This window comes from Podarcis gaigeae (assembly GCF_964106915.1).
Source record: "Podarcis gaigeae genome assembly, chromosome: 3".
Taxonomy (NCBI): Eukaryota; Metazoa; Chordata; class Lepidosauria; order Squamata; family Lacertidae; genus Podarcis; species Podarcis gaigeae.
Genome location: NC_139680.1, coordinates 17,663,305 through 17,681,200, shown reverse-complemented (window position 1 = coordinate 17,681,200; position 17,896 = coordinate 17,663,305). Strand labels below are relative to the sequence as shown.

Sequence of the window (17,896 nt, the reverse complement as noted above, 5' to 3'; positions counted from 1 at the left end):
CAAAGCTCTTTGTATCTGATGCAACAGACTAACTCTGGGGAGTTTGCTACCATGACTGGGTCATGCCGCTTGGGGCTTATGGGAAATTGAGGCCCCCAAAACACTGAGATAGCCACAGGTCTAAGGGTTCTCTATTTCAGTGTTTCCCACACTTGGGCCTCTAGCTGTTTTTGGACTACAACTGCCATCATCCCTAGCTAGCAAGACCAGTGGTCAGAGATGATGGGAATTGGAGTCCAAAAACAGCTGCAGACCCAAGTTTGGGAAACACTGAAACAGATAATTATAAAACCTGGATTTTCCACCTAGCGCTATATGCATGTGAGCCTCAATACAACGGCAGGATATCATAGCTCAAACAATTTTTAACAGGTGATAGCCTCAATGTAGAGAATTGATAGGTTTGTGCTTCCCACTTTAAAAAATAAAATTAGGGGACATGTGCATTTCCATAATGGCAGGAGAGTGAACAAACTTGAGGGCTAGGGAGGCAACAAAGCGTTCCCAAAGTGGGGGAAGATGTGTTGTGTGTCTTGTCACCACTTAAAAAAGCAAAGGGCACAACACAAGTTGTTGTGCACTTGAGTGGCACAGCTGCTAAAGAAATTGAAATCCAACACACAAAGGTCACAAAACGGCTCGGCGCGTGCAGATGCCAACTTCTGTCACTCATCACGAATGATGTCCAAGGTGCTCTTGAAGAAGTGCTAATGTCAGCTGGGCACATGGGCTGAGGAGATCACCGTGTTAACTCTTGGAAGAAAAAGGGCCTAAGACAGTAGAACCACAGGAAAACAATTCCCTTCCGGAAAACCAAATGTTGCTAGGGCAGAGCTTTCCAAACTGTGTATCGCAACACATTAGTGTGTCAGCTGCAGTGCATGAATGCTCGCCACGCTCCTTCCGGGGCTAGAAAACAGTTACTTTAAAAGAAAAGGGAAAAAAGGTAACGGACCCCTGGATGGTTAAATCCAGTCAAAGGTGACTATGGGGTTGCGGCGCTCATCTTGCTTTCAGGCTGAGGGAGCCGGCATTTATCCACAGACAGTTTTCTGGGTCATGTGGCCAGCATGAGTAAACTGCTTCTGGTGCAATGAGACACCGTGATGGAAACCAGAGCACACGGAAACACCGTTTACCTTCCCGCAACAGCAGTACCTCTTTATCTACTTGCAGTTGCTTTCGAACTGCTAGGTTGGCAGGAGCTGGGACAGAGGAACAGAAGCTCACCCCGTTGCAGGGATTTGAACCGCCGACCTTATGATCGGCAAGGTATTCAGTCACACCTTGCAGTGTCACATTTAGAGTCGCCATGCAGAAAGAAAGGAAGAAAGAAAAAAACCAACTTACCTTTACATAAAGCTGTTGGAACTCCTCGAGGTTCAGTCTCCCACTAGGGCAATCCTTTAGAAACCCTTTGTACCACTGTTTGAGTTCATGCTCATTAAACTCTGTGCTTTTCACCAGATCCTCCATTACTTCAGGAGCCAGTTTGCTATTCTGTTTCCCCATTATGCCTGCAAAAGGCAAAAGAGAAAGCAAAAAAGATCAGTTCTCCATCCCAAGGGCTGCCCAAGATGGTTCACATTAAGTCATCGGCATTGTTTTGGAGTTCAGTACAACTGAGCGGAATTGGAATACCTTTTCTGCAAGCTACCTTTGGAATCAATCCCACGGTTGTTTTTATCTCCACATGTGGTGATGGGCAGGCATACAAATGCCTCCCACTCCTTGGGAAAGGAAATCTGCACCATGCTGAGAAAAATCAGCAGAGTGGGCGAGATCCTGGCACCAACACTTTCCTGTCACTTTTGCAGCCAGTTGGTGTGCACGGTAGTCAGAGATACCGTTGTGCTACTATCTGATTCTGACTGCACACATCGTTTGCCTTGAACAGTTGCAAATGTTTAGTTATAATATATAATACCAAAGTGCCTTCAACTCCTCCATCAAAACAATCATATTAATGAGGCAGGTACTTCCTCCAGCTTGTCCCATTCCAAATGACCTGGCACCTTCAACTAGACTTCTATGTATGTATATAAGCCAAGAATCTCTTGAAATGTCAGTGCTAGTTTACAGTAGTTTTTCATATATGAGCCTTCCTTAAAAATCCTAAAAAGGGGGAGGGAGCTGTAATCTTCTGGACTCATTCCCTTGTATTTGTTCGTTCAGTAAAACTGAGCTATTATCTGCCTTGTTCTACTTGATACAGAGAATTCTGAAATAATCCTTTATCCTAATTATACCCCTTCAGCCTTCATCTTCTTCCCAAAAGCTACTTCTTTTATTAGCAAAACTACATTGTTAATTACAATCCAAACTACGCACAACATTTCTGAACAGCTATCAAGTGTAAATCAAGGGCTTTTGGCTGTAGATCTAATTAACAAGAGTAAGAAAACGGTAATTCGTGGATTATCTAGTTTGCCACAAAACGGATCCCAACATCTCCCAAAGCTTTGCCAGATGCCAAAATGCTGCCCATTTCCCAGATGTGTCCAAGAAAATCGGGACGGGTGGCAGCCCTACCAATGAGCGACGTCCTCATTTATATTAGGGCAGTGTGTTTAGCTTCAGCCCCAAACCTGCTAACAAAACAAAGGAGGAGTTCAATCCAACATCATTCCAACTAACGGGAATCTTGGAATTGGCTTCAATAGAGTTAGGCTTTGGAACTTAAGAGCCCCGCTCTGTTGACATTGCATGGACCTGTTGTGTGGTGAATTCCCGCCTCCCACCAGTAGGAATAACGACACGTGACACAATTATTTTAGGTTAATGGGCTAAAATTGGCCACAACTCTATTGGTTACATGTAAAGAGCAGTATTGGCTTAGGCATTAGTCCTATCTGACTATCTGGCTTCAGCCTGTTTGCTTGAAGACTGACTGGGAAGGGTTATCACCAGAAGGGGGAGCTGTGCTGATGCACATCAACTAGGGACTCCCCCGGGGTCACCGCTCCGGGGCTCGCTTTAGGCCCTGACCTCCATAGGCTTCGGACGAGGCCATGCCCCCCAGAATCCTTTACCGGACTACCCTTCAATATTTGGGGGAGGTGATGGAGCTCCTCCCCCCCAACACATCTACATAACAATACCCCTACCAATGCCTAACCGCCAAAACCAAAGAAGTTGCGACGATTTGCTACGAGGTAGGCGGGAAAAAAAACAAATGGCCGGTGCCAATTTGCCAAGTGGAAAAAATCCCTACCAGGTCCCTTAACGGCGACCAACCACGGTCCATAGCAAGGTCAGAAGGGGAACCTTGAAGGGCGGGCGGGTGGGAAACCTAAGAAGCTGAGAGGCCAAAGAGGGAGATCCCGGGCCGTGCTTGCCTTAAATGAGGCAAGCCACACCCCCTGAGCCAGCTGATTGGCTGGCCAGGGGATGATGCAGCCCGAGGATTCCCCTGATCGCGCGGGGCTGGAAGCCCGCAACACCACCTCCTCCCGAGCTCAGAATTGGCTTTGTCTTACACCAATTTTCTAAGCCAAATTGAACATCCCAGCTGAGCACATCTGCTTAAAGGTGCGGATCATAGCAGCGGAGATAAACCAACCTGCATTGTTTTGTAATGTTTCTGGCACCATCTTTTCTAGTTGTGAATCTGAGAGGTTAACCACCCTATATTAGTCATAGAGACCCAGCCACAAAAAAACTGCCTGCATTGTAACTGGATGGAACTACCCAACCAGTTGACCCTGCGTTTTGCAACATAAACAGAGAGGAAATGGGCCAGATATGTGCAGAATCCTGTGCAGGGCGATAATAGGCCAATTTCCGTGTTATTTTTCATGAGTAAGTTTTAACAAATCCCCCTGCTGCGCCCTGGTAATAACTGCAACTCCTGACAAACCTCTGCATTGTTCCTTTCTTCTCCGGCTTCTTTTGACACTGCCTTTCGTCTTAGTCATGTCAGCAGGAAAAGCAGAGAGAAGCAGCACAAAGCTGTCAAATCCCTGTCACATGTTTCACTCTTTCATATATAATTCTTGGTTCACAGTAGGAGGGGAGATTAATGTAAAACTTCATCCTCGCCCTCATGCTGACGGAGCAAAATCTCGCCCGCAAAATAAAATAAAATAAAATGGCTGAATAGAACAGTTGCCAGAATGTTCCACGAAGATTGAGCGTTAACAGGCTCCCAACCGGAGAAAGCAACAGAAATCTTACACGGCGCTCCAACCAAAGCTATCATCAGGAACTCCTTGCAAGGTTATGCTATTCATAGGGGATATAAAGAACTTTAGTATATATTTAGAGAACGTCTGCACCACAAAATACAAAGTAACACACCCACGAGATTATTAAATGGAAATAAATCTACTGTTTCCTTCTTTCTCATCAACAAGAAGCAATTAGTTAATTTAATCAACTTATACACCAAAGTTTCCCAAACTTGGGTCTCCAGATGGACTACAATTCCCATTATCCCCAGCTTGCAGGATCAGTGGTCAGGGATGGTGGGAATTGTAGTACAATAGCAGCTGGAGACCCAAGTTTGGGAATCCCTGTTATAGACTGACACAGACAGAATGAAAACCGTAAAATCGCACGTCTAGAATGTAAAGTAAATGAAAAAACCCACTATCGACAAAAAGGCAGAATCAGAATATTAAAACAAAATACGAAGCAGAGCAACCTGAATACAAACAGATAAACAGTAAAGGAATGCCTGGACAAACCAGTATATTTTTAATGGGTGTTGAAAACACATCACAGTTTATGCCTTTTGGATTGTATGGAGGTTGCTGATGGCTGGTGCCACTACAGAAAACTCATCCAGCAGTTTTCAGTTTGTTCAATGCCTCAGCTGCTCAAAAACCAAGGCTTTAAACAGATGAGATTTCTTCTGTATTCAGTTACTTAATTCGTCAAGATCAATTACATGACAAGAGTTCACCAGGGCATGTACTACTCTGGCGAGAGAGAGTGCAGGCAGGTAGGGTCTTAGCCGCATACCAGATGGAGCTGGTAGACAGCTGCCCTGGACACAGAATTAACCTGCATCTCCATAGCTTTTTGGCTGGCACTCTAAGCAGGAATATTCTGGTGAGAAAGCAACATTCATGACATTTAAAGAGGAGTTACAGACGTGTCAGGCTTTCAGCATCCTGAGCAGCACCGGTACGGAGACGCACCTAAAGCAAAAATATAAACCGTGTACCAGCGTGCAGCATTTAGGCACAGTATTTTTTTGTGACAAACTAGTTTCCTCTGGTGGCGTTCGCCTGGATATGGCATGGCACAGATTGGGTGTTTACACCAGAAAGAGCATTCAAGGTGGGCTAATATGTAAAAGGTCAAGGTAAAGGACCCCTGGACGGTTAGGTCCAGTCAAAGGCAACTATGAGGTTGCGGCACTCATCTCGCTTTTAAGTGTTTGTCCATAGACAGCTTTCCAGGTCATGTGGTCAGCATGACTAAACCGCTTCTGGCACAACGGAGCACCGTGACGGAAGCCGGAGCGCACGGAAATGCCATTTACCTTCCCGCCACAGCGGTACCTATTTATCTACTTGCGCTGATATGTTTTTGAACTGCTAGGTTGGCAGGAGCTGGGACAGAGCGATGGGAGCTCACCCCGTCACGCGGATTCGAACCACCGACCTTTGGATCACCAAGCCCAAGAGGCTCAGTGGTTTAGATCACAGCACCACCCGCATCCCTGGCGAGGTGGGCTAATAATGCTGACATGACACTGGGAAGTGATTTGTTTATGTCAATACAAATTGTTTTCCAGACAGCATTGCTATGGTGATCCTTAGAAGGGACTAAAATACAGGACGGACTACTATGATAATACAATATAGTATTTATAGCATTATAGTATTTATAGTATTTCAACGGCTTAGGACTGCAATACCTCTAGGACGGCCTCTTTCCATGTGAACCTACCCGGACCCTGAGATCATCTTCTGAAGCCCTCCTTCATGTGCCTCCTCCTTGAACGGTCCAGAGGCAACATGAGAACGGGCCTTCTCTGCAGTGGCTCCCCGTCTGTGGGATGCTCTCCCCAGGGAAATTTGCCTGGCACCTTCATTATACACCTTTAGGCGCCAGGCAAAAATGTTCCTTTTTAACCAGGCCTTTCGTCGATCTGATTGACATCCGATGCCCTTTTAAAATGTGTTGGGGCTGAACATGGATTAAAAGCCATATAAGGAAACTTAGTAGTGTCAGTTGAGTGCTGGTGGTTGCTAGGTTGCGGAGGTCCTTGTGACACGCCCTTCATTGTGACACCTCCCTCTGCTGGCTCCTTGGTCCTCTAGAGCCATAGCGATCTCTTTTGGCTTGATCATTCAGCGAGTGAGAGAGAAAGTGGATGGAGATGTAAGTAGACTTTCTCAGCAGCATCAGCATTCTGTGCTGATAATGCTCCCTGACGGTGGCTCTTTTGGCGGGAAGGGGGGTTATTGGCTTGTTGTTTATATTCCGATTATATATTTTGTCGTTTTTATGTTGATCTTTTCTGTGAATGGCCCTGAGACCTCCAGGTATGTGGCGGTATATAAATTCAATAAATAATAATAATGGTATAAATATGGCAAGAAATATAATATCCATAGTAAAATATGTGGAATGATAGAAAGACTACTGCCAAACATTGCGCCGACACCCTTGTGCTCTTAAGAATTTGGTTTCCATCTTTGTGTGTACAAGATAAAAGTACACCTGAGAGTACACATTTTTGTTTTTACCTTTTGATTCTATTAAGATAATTCAACTAAAAAAAAAAAAAGCTGTCACATGGAAGATGGAGCAAGCTCTGGAGGGGAGGACCCAAACCAATGGATTCAACTTACAAGAAAGGAGATACCAACACAACCACAGGAAGAACTTTATGACAGGAAAAGCTGTCCGACAGTGGAATGGTCTTCCTCAGAAGGAGATGGACCCACCTTCATTGGAGGTTTGTAAGTAGAGGTTGGATGGCCATCAGTCATGGACGTTTTAGTTGAGAGTCCTGCACTGCAGGGTTTGGAATAGATGACCCTGAGGATCCCTTCCAACTCTGCGATTCCATGATTTACTTCTAAGCTGTCCCCTTATTGTTGTCCCGTTCTGCTCAGTGACAGCAGAGCTGAGTGGCAGGTGAGAGGCCAGGGGTACTTGCCTGAGGGCAGAGTCCGAAGACAAGGTTCAGTCCACTCCTAAGGTCAGGAGTATCTCAGTTCAGTCAGATGGTCAGGGGGGGTCAAGAAAGCCAAGAGCCCATGGTCACGAAAAGCAAGCAACAGCAAGGTCTGGCCAGGAACGACGAATGTTGTTTCCAGCAGCTGACTGAGTCTGGAAACACCTGCTAAAGAAAGCTGGAGCCAGCTGGTTCTCATCAGGAGCAAGAAGGCTGATCAGCAGCAGGTGGAGTCACTTCTGCTCCTTCAGGCTGCTGCTCAGCTGACTCTTGGCCCATGACACCCCTGTGCAGTTAAAAAAGTCTAACAGTAGCAGGCAATCTGAGCCACACACAACCCTTAGCTGCAGCAGGAAGGGCAAAGAGTGGCTTGCCATCTTTACCGCTCAAGTGCTCTCATAACTTCCATGCAAGAAAGAGGTAGCCAGCGCTTCCCAGCGAAAACACTCCCCTCCTTGCTTCCCAGTTCGCCTTTCCACAGGGTAAAACCCAGTTGCACAACATCTGCGGCAACAATAGGACTCAAAACATTTAACAGACCCATTTGTCTGATCCTCACAACCTTGTGCGCAAGGCAGGAAGGGGTGATCTTTGTCCGGATCATGCTTGGGGAAGGCTGGATGAACCTCTTCATGCACTGAAGATCCAGGGAAAATCATTACTCCCTGTCAGGAAGCTATCATTGTCTCCTGGCTGGTAGCCTAGGCAAGTATAAAGATAAGGAAATGTTTCTTTATTCCAAACTTTAAAAGGTAAAGGTAAAGGTACCCCTGCCCGTACGGGCCAGTCTTGACAGACTCTGGGGTTGTGCGCCCATCTCACTTAAGAGGCCAGGGGCCAGCGCTGTCCGGAGACACTTCCGGGTCACGTGGCCAGCGTGACATCGCTGCTCTGGCGAGCCAGAGCCGCACATGGAAACGCCGTTTACCTTCCCGCCGGTAAGCGGTCCCTATTTATCTACTTGCACCCGGAGGTGCTTTCGAACTGCTAGGTTGGCAGGCGCTGGGACCGAGCAGCGGGAGCGCACCCCGCCACAGGGATTCGAAACACCGACCTTTCGATTGGCAAGTCCTAGGTGCTGAGGCTTTAACCCACAGCGCCACCTGCGTCCCATTCCAAACTTTACAGAGAGACTATAGAACCCAGCCTCCTGGTTAATGGCGTTGCCCCAAGTGAATCTCCACCCGCCATCTCTCCCACTTCCTCATTCGTCATCATCACCACCTCCTCTACGTGTGCTGCTATGTGCCCTCTGTCTTTGAGCTCTTTGCTCTCCTACTTTTAAGGCTCGCCAGGTTCTGGGAGATGGAGAGTCTGGAATGCTTTCTTTTTTATATATATAATTTTTTTATTGAATTTTCTATAACATCTCTGTTCATACCACATAACACATCCCGTATTTTATCTTATTGAACTTCCCTCAACTCCTCTGACAATCATCCATAATTAATTTTCTATCCTCGCATTCCTTAATTATAGTATCGCCTATCAATAAAATATTTTATACTCCTTTACATTCATGCAATATTCCTTATTTTTTCCACAAAGCTTCTTTAAAGCACACTAGCGTTGTGTGTTCCTCACATACAGTTTTCAAATATTCTCTAAATTTTCCCCAGTCCTCTAAAAACTTGTGGTCTCTTTGAAGTCTGATTTTCCCAGTTAATTTGTCCAGTTCTGCATAGTCTATTAATTTTGTTCTCCGATCTTCCAAAGTCGGTAATTCTTCTTGTTTCCATTTTTGGGCCAACAGTACTCTCGCCGCTGTTATTGCGTACTGAAAAAGCTTACAGTCTCTCTTATTTATTTGATTTTTGGTTATTCCCAGTAGGAAGGCTTCTGGTTTCTTTGCAAAGCTATATTTCAGCATTTTCTTTAACTCATTATATATCATTTCCCAGAACCCCTTCACTTTCTTACACTCCCACCACATATGAATGAATGTGCCCTCTTTCTCCTTGCATTTCCAACATTTGTTACTAGTTTTGTACATTTTTGCCAATTTAACTGGTGTCATATACCATCTATAAACCATTTTCATCACATTTTCTTTTAACGTAATGCATGCTGTAAACTTTAAATTTTCGTTCCATATTTTTTGCCAATCTTCCAAATCTATGTTATATCCTACATCTCTGGCTCAATAAATCATTACCTCTTTGACTTCCTCATCCATCGTGTGCCATTCCAGTAAAATTTTATACATTTTTGAAAGTATCTTACAATCATTGTTAACAATTTCTGTTTGAAATTTCGAGTCTTTTTCTTTATACCCTTTTTCTTTCACCTCTTTTTTAAAGATATCACTTATCTGATGATAGTGCAGCCAATCATATACATATTCTTTTACTTGCTCATATGGTTTCAATCTCCATTTTCCTCCTTCTTTCACCACCAAGTCTCCATAAGTGATCCAATCACTCCTCATATTAATTTTCTTAACTCCCATGGCTTCTAATGGGGATAACCAATGTGGTACCCCCATTTCTAGAATGTTTTTATATCTGTCCCATACTTCAATCAGCGATTTCCGGAAAATATGATTCTCAAACGATTTATAACCTTTTCTACGCGTGCCACCCAAATCTGTTATCAAATCCTTCTAGGTCCAATAATTTTGTACTCTTAAGTTTTATCCATTCTTTTAACCAGCAAAGACATGATGCCTCATAGTATAACTTCAAGTCTGGCAGGGCAAAGCCTCCTCTTTCTTTTGCATCTGTTAATAATTTATATTTAATTCTCGGCTTTTTGCCCTGCCAGATATATCTTGAAAATATTCTTTGCCAATCCTTAAAAATCGTTACACCTTTTAATATTGGAATCATCTGAAATAAGAATAACATCTTAGGTAGCACCAACATCTTAATCATTGAAATTCTACCCCAAAAGGATAGTTTCAACCTTCCCCATACCTCCAGATCTTTCTTAATTTCATTCCACACCGGGACATAATTGTTTTGAAATAACTCAATGTTCTTCGGAGTTAACCATATTCCCAGATATTTAACCTTTTTCACAATTTCAATTCCTATCTGTTGTTGTAGTACTTCCATCATTGATTGATCCATGTTTTTAGTGATAATTTTAGTTTTTCTCCTATTTAATATAAAACCTGCCACTTCGCCAATGCTTTCTAGTGACAACGTGTCAGCCAGCTGTTGCTCCGGCTCTGTCTGCTCCTCCCCCCCCCCATGATTTCCCAAATTTTCCCTTCATCTGCCTCTGAGCTGTGACCTCCCGCAAACCCCTGTTGTAAATCTATACTGCCTTCCTCTTCCTCCCCCCTGGAAGGGTCAGAATGGGGAGGCGGTCTCCACCCCTCCTCCTCTCTCCAGCCCCTGACATTCCCCAACTCCTGTAGTTAAGCCAGGCATAGGCAACCTTCAGCCCTCTAGATGTTTTGGACTACAACTCCCACCATCCCTGACCACTGGCCCTGTTAGCTAGGGATCATGGGAGTTGTAGGCCAAAACATCTGGAGGGCCGAAGGTTGCCTATGCCTGAGTTAAGCAAAGGAAAAAATAGACCTAGCTGCACATTTAGTATAAAATGTGTCATTTGGCCCTGTGGGCGCCATCTTCAAGTAATGTGGTGCCCATGCCTCCTCTTCCTAAGCTGGGATGCAGGTGGTGCTGTGATCTAAACCACTGAGCCTCTTGAGCATGCTGATCTGAAGGTCGGCAGTTTGAATCCCTGTGATGGGGTGAGATCCCGTTGCTCTGTCCCAGCTTCTCCCAACCTAGCAGTTTGAAAGCACACCAGCGCAAGTAGATAAATAGGTACCACTGTTGCAGGAAGGTAAATGGCGTTTCCGTGCGCTCTGACTTCCGTCACAGTGTTCTGTTGCACCAGAAGCAGTTTAGTCATGCTGGTCGCATGAACTGTGGACAAATGCTGGCTCCCTCTGCCTGAAAGTGAGATAAGCACCGCAACCCCATAGTTGCTTTTGATTGGACATCCATCCAGGTGTCCTTTACCTTTTTACCTTCCTATTGTACCTAGCATGCCACATTTATGCCCAAGCAGTGGCAGTGCCCCACCAGCACATCAGCAATTACAGGTCTGGGTTTACAGATGGTGTGAAAACTTCCATTTTGCTCTTGTGCCAGCATCAAGGCAGTGAAGCCTGATCAGATGTAGCCCTGCAAAATCCTGGTGGCTGTTTGCAGAAATAAACCAATAATTTGCATATAGATGCTAGGCAGATCCATTGCAAGTATACAACTTGAACATACGGGAAAAGATTAATCTTGTCACTTGTACTACTTGTACTGATTGAAGTCTATTTGCAGCGGATAGCAATGGAAATAGATGGCACAAATGTAGTTTAAAGCTTTTTATATCCACTCCCCCATCATCCGGAAAACCCCTTTCAAATGTTAAAACAAAGCTTCAGTAGTTATTATAGCTATTGCTCCCCAGGTACATCTGCCTTTTAAGCCATTCATTAATCATCAGTCATCAGATTAATAATGTCCTCTGTGAATACCTTTTGACAATCTGTAATTAAATACCGTGGAAACATTACTTTATTTTTATTTATTTTTAAATGAATCATGCACCGGCAGAACAAAATGAGTGGATTTATGCTTTCGACTTAAGACGTCAACAGTGGTCAGGATGGTTAGTCAGCTAGGCGAGTCAACATATGATTCATACAGAAAAACTAGCTATAATAACTCGAAGAGAGAGAAAATCACAGGCAGATTAATATTCTAGTTATGGAGATGCCTCCCCCCCCCCCAAACCACTAGAAAAGAAGGGGGGCAACTGATTTGTGGGGAAAAGAAAGTATGATCAAACATGGGGTTTATAAAATTCCAGGTGATGGGACTCCTTGCCCACACTTTTAAAAAAATAAATTAACAGTGGGGTTCAGTAAGGAAATTTGCCGGCAGTTGCGGGCTTCCCTTCAAAATATTTTCCCCTCCTCTCTAGGAAGCAGTGGGCAGAGGCAGGTAGCAGAAGTGAAGGTCAGATCTCTATGGGGGAATATCACCTGTCATTTTACCTGTCGCTTCACCTCGTAAATAGAAGGCATTGTTACTTCCTGCCTTTCCACCCACACCGTCCTCTCACTAAAGAGGCTGATTCACACAACCTCTGAGAGAAAAGCCAACTGCTTATATCCTACAGGGGCTGATGCTTTCGTTCAGCCTGGGTCCAAGCAGTGCTGGATTTACATATAAGCTAAACAAGATATACTTTAGGGTCCCACTCTCTTGCCCAAAAAAACTAAAGGAAAAAAACTGGATGTACAAAATATAAGATGTAAAACAAATAAAATAAAACCTACGTACAGCAACAGTGTTTTGGTGTGTAGGCTCCTATTTGTTATGTGCAAAATGGCTTTAGATATCAATTAGGTCCATAAATTACCATAGAGCATACATTCAACACAAAAAACCAGCAACAATATGTTGTTGACAAAGGACAACTGGACATATAAAGGGCCTCATATAAAGGGAGAGCCATTGTGGTATAGTGGTTAAGAGCAGTGGACTCGTAATCTGGTGAACCAGGTTCGCTTCCTCACTCCTCCACATGCAGCTGCTGGGTGACCTTGGGCTAGTCACACTTCTCTGAAGTCTCTCAGCCTCACTCACCTCACAGAGTGTTTGTTGGGGAGGAAGGAAAAGGAGATTGTTAGCCACTTTGAGACTTCTTAAGGGGAGTGAAAGGCGGGATATCAAGTCCAAACTCTTCCTCCTCCTCCTCCTCCTCCTCCTCTCCTCTTCTTCCCATTACCTTCAGGACCCTTTAGATCGGCAAGCCAAAGAGGCTCTGGTTTAGACCACAGCACCACCTGCATCCCTAACACTAATATGACTCCTGAGATACCACGTTACTTTAAAACTGTGTATGGGAGAGTAAAATTCTTAGGAAGAGCATGTTTTCTAACAAGAAGCTGTTGGCGATGAAGAATGCTGAGAGATCAGAAAGCATCCAATTCAAAGTGATCTATCTCTGCGTAAACAAAGCAAAAATACTTTGTGTTCCCAATAAAAGAAGTTCATTATTATTTCATAGCTACTCTATAGTCTTATACGACTTGGCATATCCTCTACAAAACTAAAAGCACCGTGTGGCCACAAGCTGGAAATGGTAGGATATGCGATGGCAGGGAATCATTTTCTCGATTAGATAAATTACAGGACCTTTCTGCAGAAAACGTGACTCAGAACTCAAAATTCATGCTATAGAACAGAGGTGGGGGAACTCAAGGCCAGGGATCTGAAAGCACACCACCCATTTAAAACATTTCCCCCAAATACCCCTAGGATCTGGGATTAGATAGTTTACCCCTCACAGAACTACAATTTTCAGCATCCATAACAAACTACAGTTCATAGGATTCTTTGGCGGGGTGGGGACATGGGCGTAACCAGGATTTTTGTTGGGGGGCAGGCAGAACCTCAGTTTGCTATGTATTTTTATTGATTTAGGGGGGCAGCTGCCCCTCCCTGCCCCCCTGGCTACGCCCATGGGTGAGGAGAAGCTGCACTCTTTAAATGTAGGGTATTTATGCCAGAGGCCATGGTGATTTTCATGATTAAATGGGATCTGAGGCCAGGATTTCCTGATCCAACACTCCAGGGTTTCACGAAGCACCCAAAATATGTACTTTCAGTGCCTACCTACCAATGAGGCTATAGTCATACCAAATTATTTTTCATGACACAATAAAAAAAAGCCCTACTCAAGTATTATACTCATGAGTAAGCAGAACACTTCAGTATGGCATGCTAGCTCCCCTACTCCCAGGGTTGCTATCTCTGCTGCCCTCCTTGAGTTGGAGGGCAACTGTCCGCAATGGGGAACTCATATCCTCCAACATTTCTCCAATGAAAATGGAGACGTCCTATTCCATCCCCTCCAACATTTCTCCGATGGAAATAGGGATGTGCTATTCCAACCCCCCCCCCCTTCATGGATCACTGCCCTGCCGTGGTGAAAGGGCTTGAATAACTCAGAGAAGCTATGAGCTATGCTGTGCAGGGGCACCCAAGATGGACAGGTCATAGTGGACAGTTTTGACCAAATGTGATCCACCTGGAGCAGGAACCGGCAAGCCACTCCAGTTTCCCTGCCAAGAAAACTCCATGGACAAAGACATATAAAAAGTTATGACGCTGGAAGATGAGCCCCTCAGATCGGAAGGCATCCAGCATGCTACTGAGGAAGAGTGGAGGACAAGTACAAGTAGATTCAGAGCTGATGAAGCGGCTGGGCCAAAGCTGAAAGGTTGCTCAGTTGCGGATATGCCTGGAAGTGAAAGGAAAGTCCAATGCTGTAAAGAAAAATATTGCATAGGAACCTGGAATGTAAGAACCATGAACCTTGGTAAGTTGGATGTGGTCAAAAATGAGATGGCAAGAAGACTCCCTGGAAAAGGAATCTTCCCCTGATGTTGGGAAAGATTGAGGGCACAAGGAGAAGGGGACGACAGTGGACGAGATGGTTGGGCAGTGTTTTAAAGCTACCAGCATGAGTTTGACCAAACTGCGGAAGGCAGTGGAAGACAGGAGGGCCTGGCGTGCTCTGGTCCATGGGGTCACAAAGAGTTGGACACGACTAAACGACTAAACAACAACAACAATTCCAACCCCTCCAACATTTCTCCAATGAAAATAGGGATGTCCTAAGGAAAAGTGGCACAAACAGCAAAACCCAAATAGTGGTGACGCAAAGAAAAGAAATCCAAAACAAATCCTAAGAGCCATTAGTTCAATGAATCTGAAACAAGAAAAACTGGCACATCAGGTTAGAGGGTGAAGCCCAAGACAGCCAGGGAGTGCCAGCAGGCAAGAATCTGTCTCATCTGGTTATGGGTTGTATCTGACTACATCATTTTTAGAGTAGGCCCACAGAGATCAGTGGACATGAGTTAGTTTACGAGTAAGAAGTCCAGTGATTTCAATGAGTCTACCATGAGTATGAATTAGTTAACCTTATGTTTACTTCCATCCACGAGAAGCATCTCTTTGCCAAATTCCCCTTCCTTGGGTCCAGTGAGGGTGGGCAAATGACAGACTTTAAATGTTCGGAGAAATAAGATTCAACAACGATGGGGAAATGGCGCCAAGTAGAATTTAGCATAGGCAGTCAAGCAAGTGAGAGATAAACTCACAGCATTTGAGAAATAGCTGCAGGGGAAAAGTATCAAGAACTCTATTTTCTCTCCTCAGCTGAAGTGCATATTTCATGTGTGAAGAAAGAGGGGCAGGGGGAAAAAATGGTATCCAAGGAGACAGCAAGTCCACATTATGCTTTAGGGCCCAGTCAGCCTCAAGTGCTTAGCAACACTGGACCCACATGACAAGCCTTCAAGACCACCTTTTGCTCGAAAACCCTGCAATTAAAAAGCTTATCAAAACTGAAATTAAAACATTAAGAGAAAGACGAGAAGGGTGCTTGTAGGGCACCTCTTTCTCTTGGTCTGTATGTTTCCTCAACCCACAAGGGTCTACGTTGTTCCACTCTATTTATGTTGTGGGCTCCTCAGGAGACAAGCTGGATCTTCGCATCAACAACCAAGCAAAATCCATAGCACTCTGTGTGTACCAGACTCATTGGAGGCTAAAGACGACAGACGTTAAAGGAATATTAAAGACCCCACAGGGCTGAATCTGTGGGTCCCTAGCAGACTATATTGTTGGCCTTCTGACTCTCCAGTATGGGGTATTTGATTCTCCTCTCATAAAGGAGGCTGACACAAAAAATATGTTGTATCAACGTACACTTTCATAGCTTATTTTCATATTCCTTGGCAATATATAAATTGGCTCCCAACACTTACAACTTCATATGGCAAAGAATGATGGTTGACTCAGAGATCCTTGTTGTTTTCTCTACACCTAATTGTTCCTTCTGTTTCTAGCCAAACCACCATCACTCATGGACGATGAGGAGACGACAACAACAACAACAACAACAACAACAACAACAACAACAATTTATTATTTATACCCGGTCCATCTGGCTGGGTTTCCCCAGCCTCTCTGGGCGGCTCCCAACAGAATATTAAAAACACAATAGCACATCAGACATTAAAAACTTCCATTAAAAACAGGGCTGCCTTCAGATGTCTTCTAGAAGTCAGATAGTTGTTTATTTCCTTGACATCTGAAGGGAGGGTGTTCCACAGGATGGGTGCCATCTACCAAGAAGGCCCTCTGCCTGGTTCCCTGTAGCTTCATTTCTCGCAGTGAGGGAACCACCAGAAGGCCCTCGGAGCTGGACCTCAGTGTCCGGGCTGAACAATGGGGGTGGAGATGCTCCTTCAGGTATACTGGGAACAAGCCTGGGAGACCCCAAGGTTTGAAGAAGTACCCAACTCTTGGGGGGGGAACCTCTTTAAATCCAGGAGGGGGAATCCCCAAACAACCCAATGAGGATATGAGATATTCAGTAGCACAGACTGCTGTCCGACTGCTGCTGGGATGGAAAACTACTGGAAGGGGCATGGAATAAATTATTGTGGATGGAGGGCATGGGTGACTGACTAGAACAGTGAACCAGAAGCATTAATGCTGCGACATTTTGTTGCTGGTCTGTTTTCTGAGTGCTGGTCAGGAGTGACTGGTCCATCCACCCAATCCTGCACCAAGCTCCTTGCTGCCTCACCCCTCCCAGGATCCAGCAGTGATGCTTGGCATCGGGGTGCATGTTTGACTGCAGAAAGTCACAGGTGCCATCCCTGCCATCTGCAGGTAGGAGAGACGCCCGCCTCAAATCCTAGAGAGTCAGTGCAAACAACCACGAGCTTGATAGACTAATGGCCTGACATTATAAGGCAGGCTTCCTCAACCTCGCCCCTCCAGATGTTTTTGGCCTACAATTTCCATGATCCCTAGCTAGCAGGACCAGTGGTCAGGGATGATGGTCTCAAAACATCTGGAGGGCCGAGGTTGAGGAAGCCTGTTATAAGGGATGCAGGTGGCGCTGTGGTCTAAACCACTGAGCCTCTTGGACTTGCCAATTGGAAGGTCGACGGCTCGAATCCCTGTGACGGAATGAGCTCCCGTTGCTTTGTCCCAGCTCCTGCCAACCTAGCAGTTTGAAAGCACACCAGTGCAAGTAGATAAATAGGTACCGCTGCGGCGGGAAGGTAAACAGCGTTTCCATGCGCTCTGGTTTCTGTCATGGTGTTCCATTGCACCAGAAGTGGTTTAGTCATGCTGGCCGCATGACCCGGAAAGATGCTGTGGACAAACGTCGGCTCCCTCAGTCTGAAAGCAGAGATGAGCGCCACAACCCCATAGTCGCCTTTGACTGGACTTAACCGTCCAGGGTTCTTTTACCTTATAAGGCAGCTTCCTATTTAAACAAGTGACTTTGGGACATTATGCAGTGCCAGCATTTTCCACTCACTTAACATTGTCCTTGTAATTACTAAGCTAGCCTCCATACAGCAGTTCTTTTAATGAGCAAAGTGACTTAGGCTTTCTGCGATCGTTTTGTCCTAATTACAGAACTGCTCCTAATCATTATTCCTCTTTGATAAATGGGGGACAGTCCTAGGTGAGATGTGCTATCTGCTAGATCACCTTGGTTCTCAAAGGCCTGGTGTTCACACCACATAAAGCTAAACAATGGGTTACCAGGAACAAATGAATGCGTGGGCTCTCCTGGGATCCGTTTTTTAATAAGAATAATAATAATTTTATTTAGATTTATAGAGAAAAATACAAAACTTAACATACCACCCCATTTTAAAACCAAACCTAGACTTTTATCTAGATACAATAAAGC

General features: G+C 44.9%; 2 protein-coding genes and 1 long non-coding RNA gene across 11 annotated transcripts in view; 1 reads left to right on the top strand and 2 right to left on the bottom strand.

Annotated features, from left to right (window-relative positions):
• The window catches only part of KCNS3 (potassium voltage-gated channel modifier subfamily S member 3), a 466,063-nt gene that overhangs the window by 225,573 nt on the left and 222,594 nt on the right, over positions 1-17,896 (bottom strand). For 5 of the 7 annotated variants that reach the window (XR_014561928.1, XR_014561929.1, XM_083730475.1 and 2 more), the window contains exon 1: positions 6,154-6,193. The exons of the other annotated variants lie outside the window; for them this stretch is intronic. The gene's annotated coding sequence lies outside the window, so the exon portion shown is untranslated. Of the gene's footprint in view, positions 1-6,153; positions 6,194-17,896 lie in introns of those variants that run through there. 7 annotated transcript variants of the gene reach the window in all.
• LOC310840754 overlaps positions 1-17,896 on the top strand; it is a 190,788-nt gene that overhangs the window by 18,411 nt on the left and 154,481 nt on the right. The window lies entirely within an intron of this gene.
• VSNL1 (visinin like 1) overlaps positions 1-17,896 on the bottom strand; it is a 107,482-nt gene that overhangs the window by 55,550 nt on the left and 34,036 nt on the right. The window contains exon 2 of the mRNA XM_083730890.1: positions 1,351-1,517. Coding sequence (XP_083587016.1) covers positions 1,351-1,512 — 162 coding nt within the window. The 5' untranslated portion in view covers positions 1,513-1,517. The remainder of the gene's footprint in view (positions 1-1,350; positions 1,518-17,896) is intronic.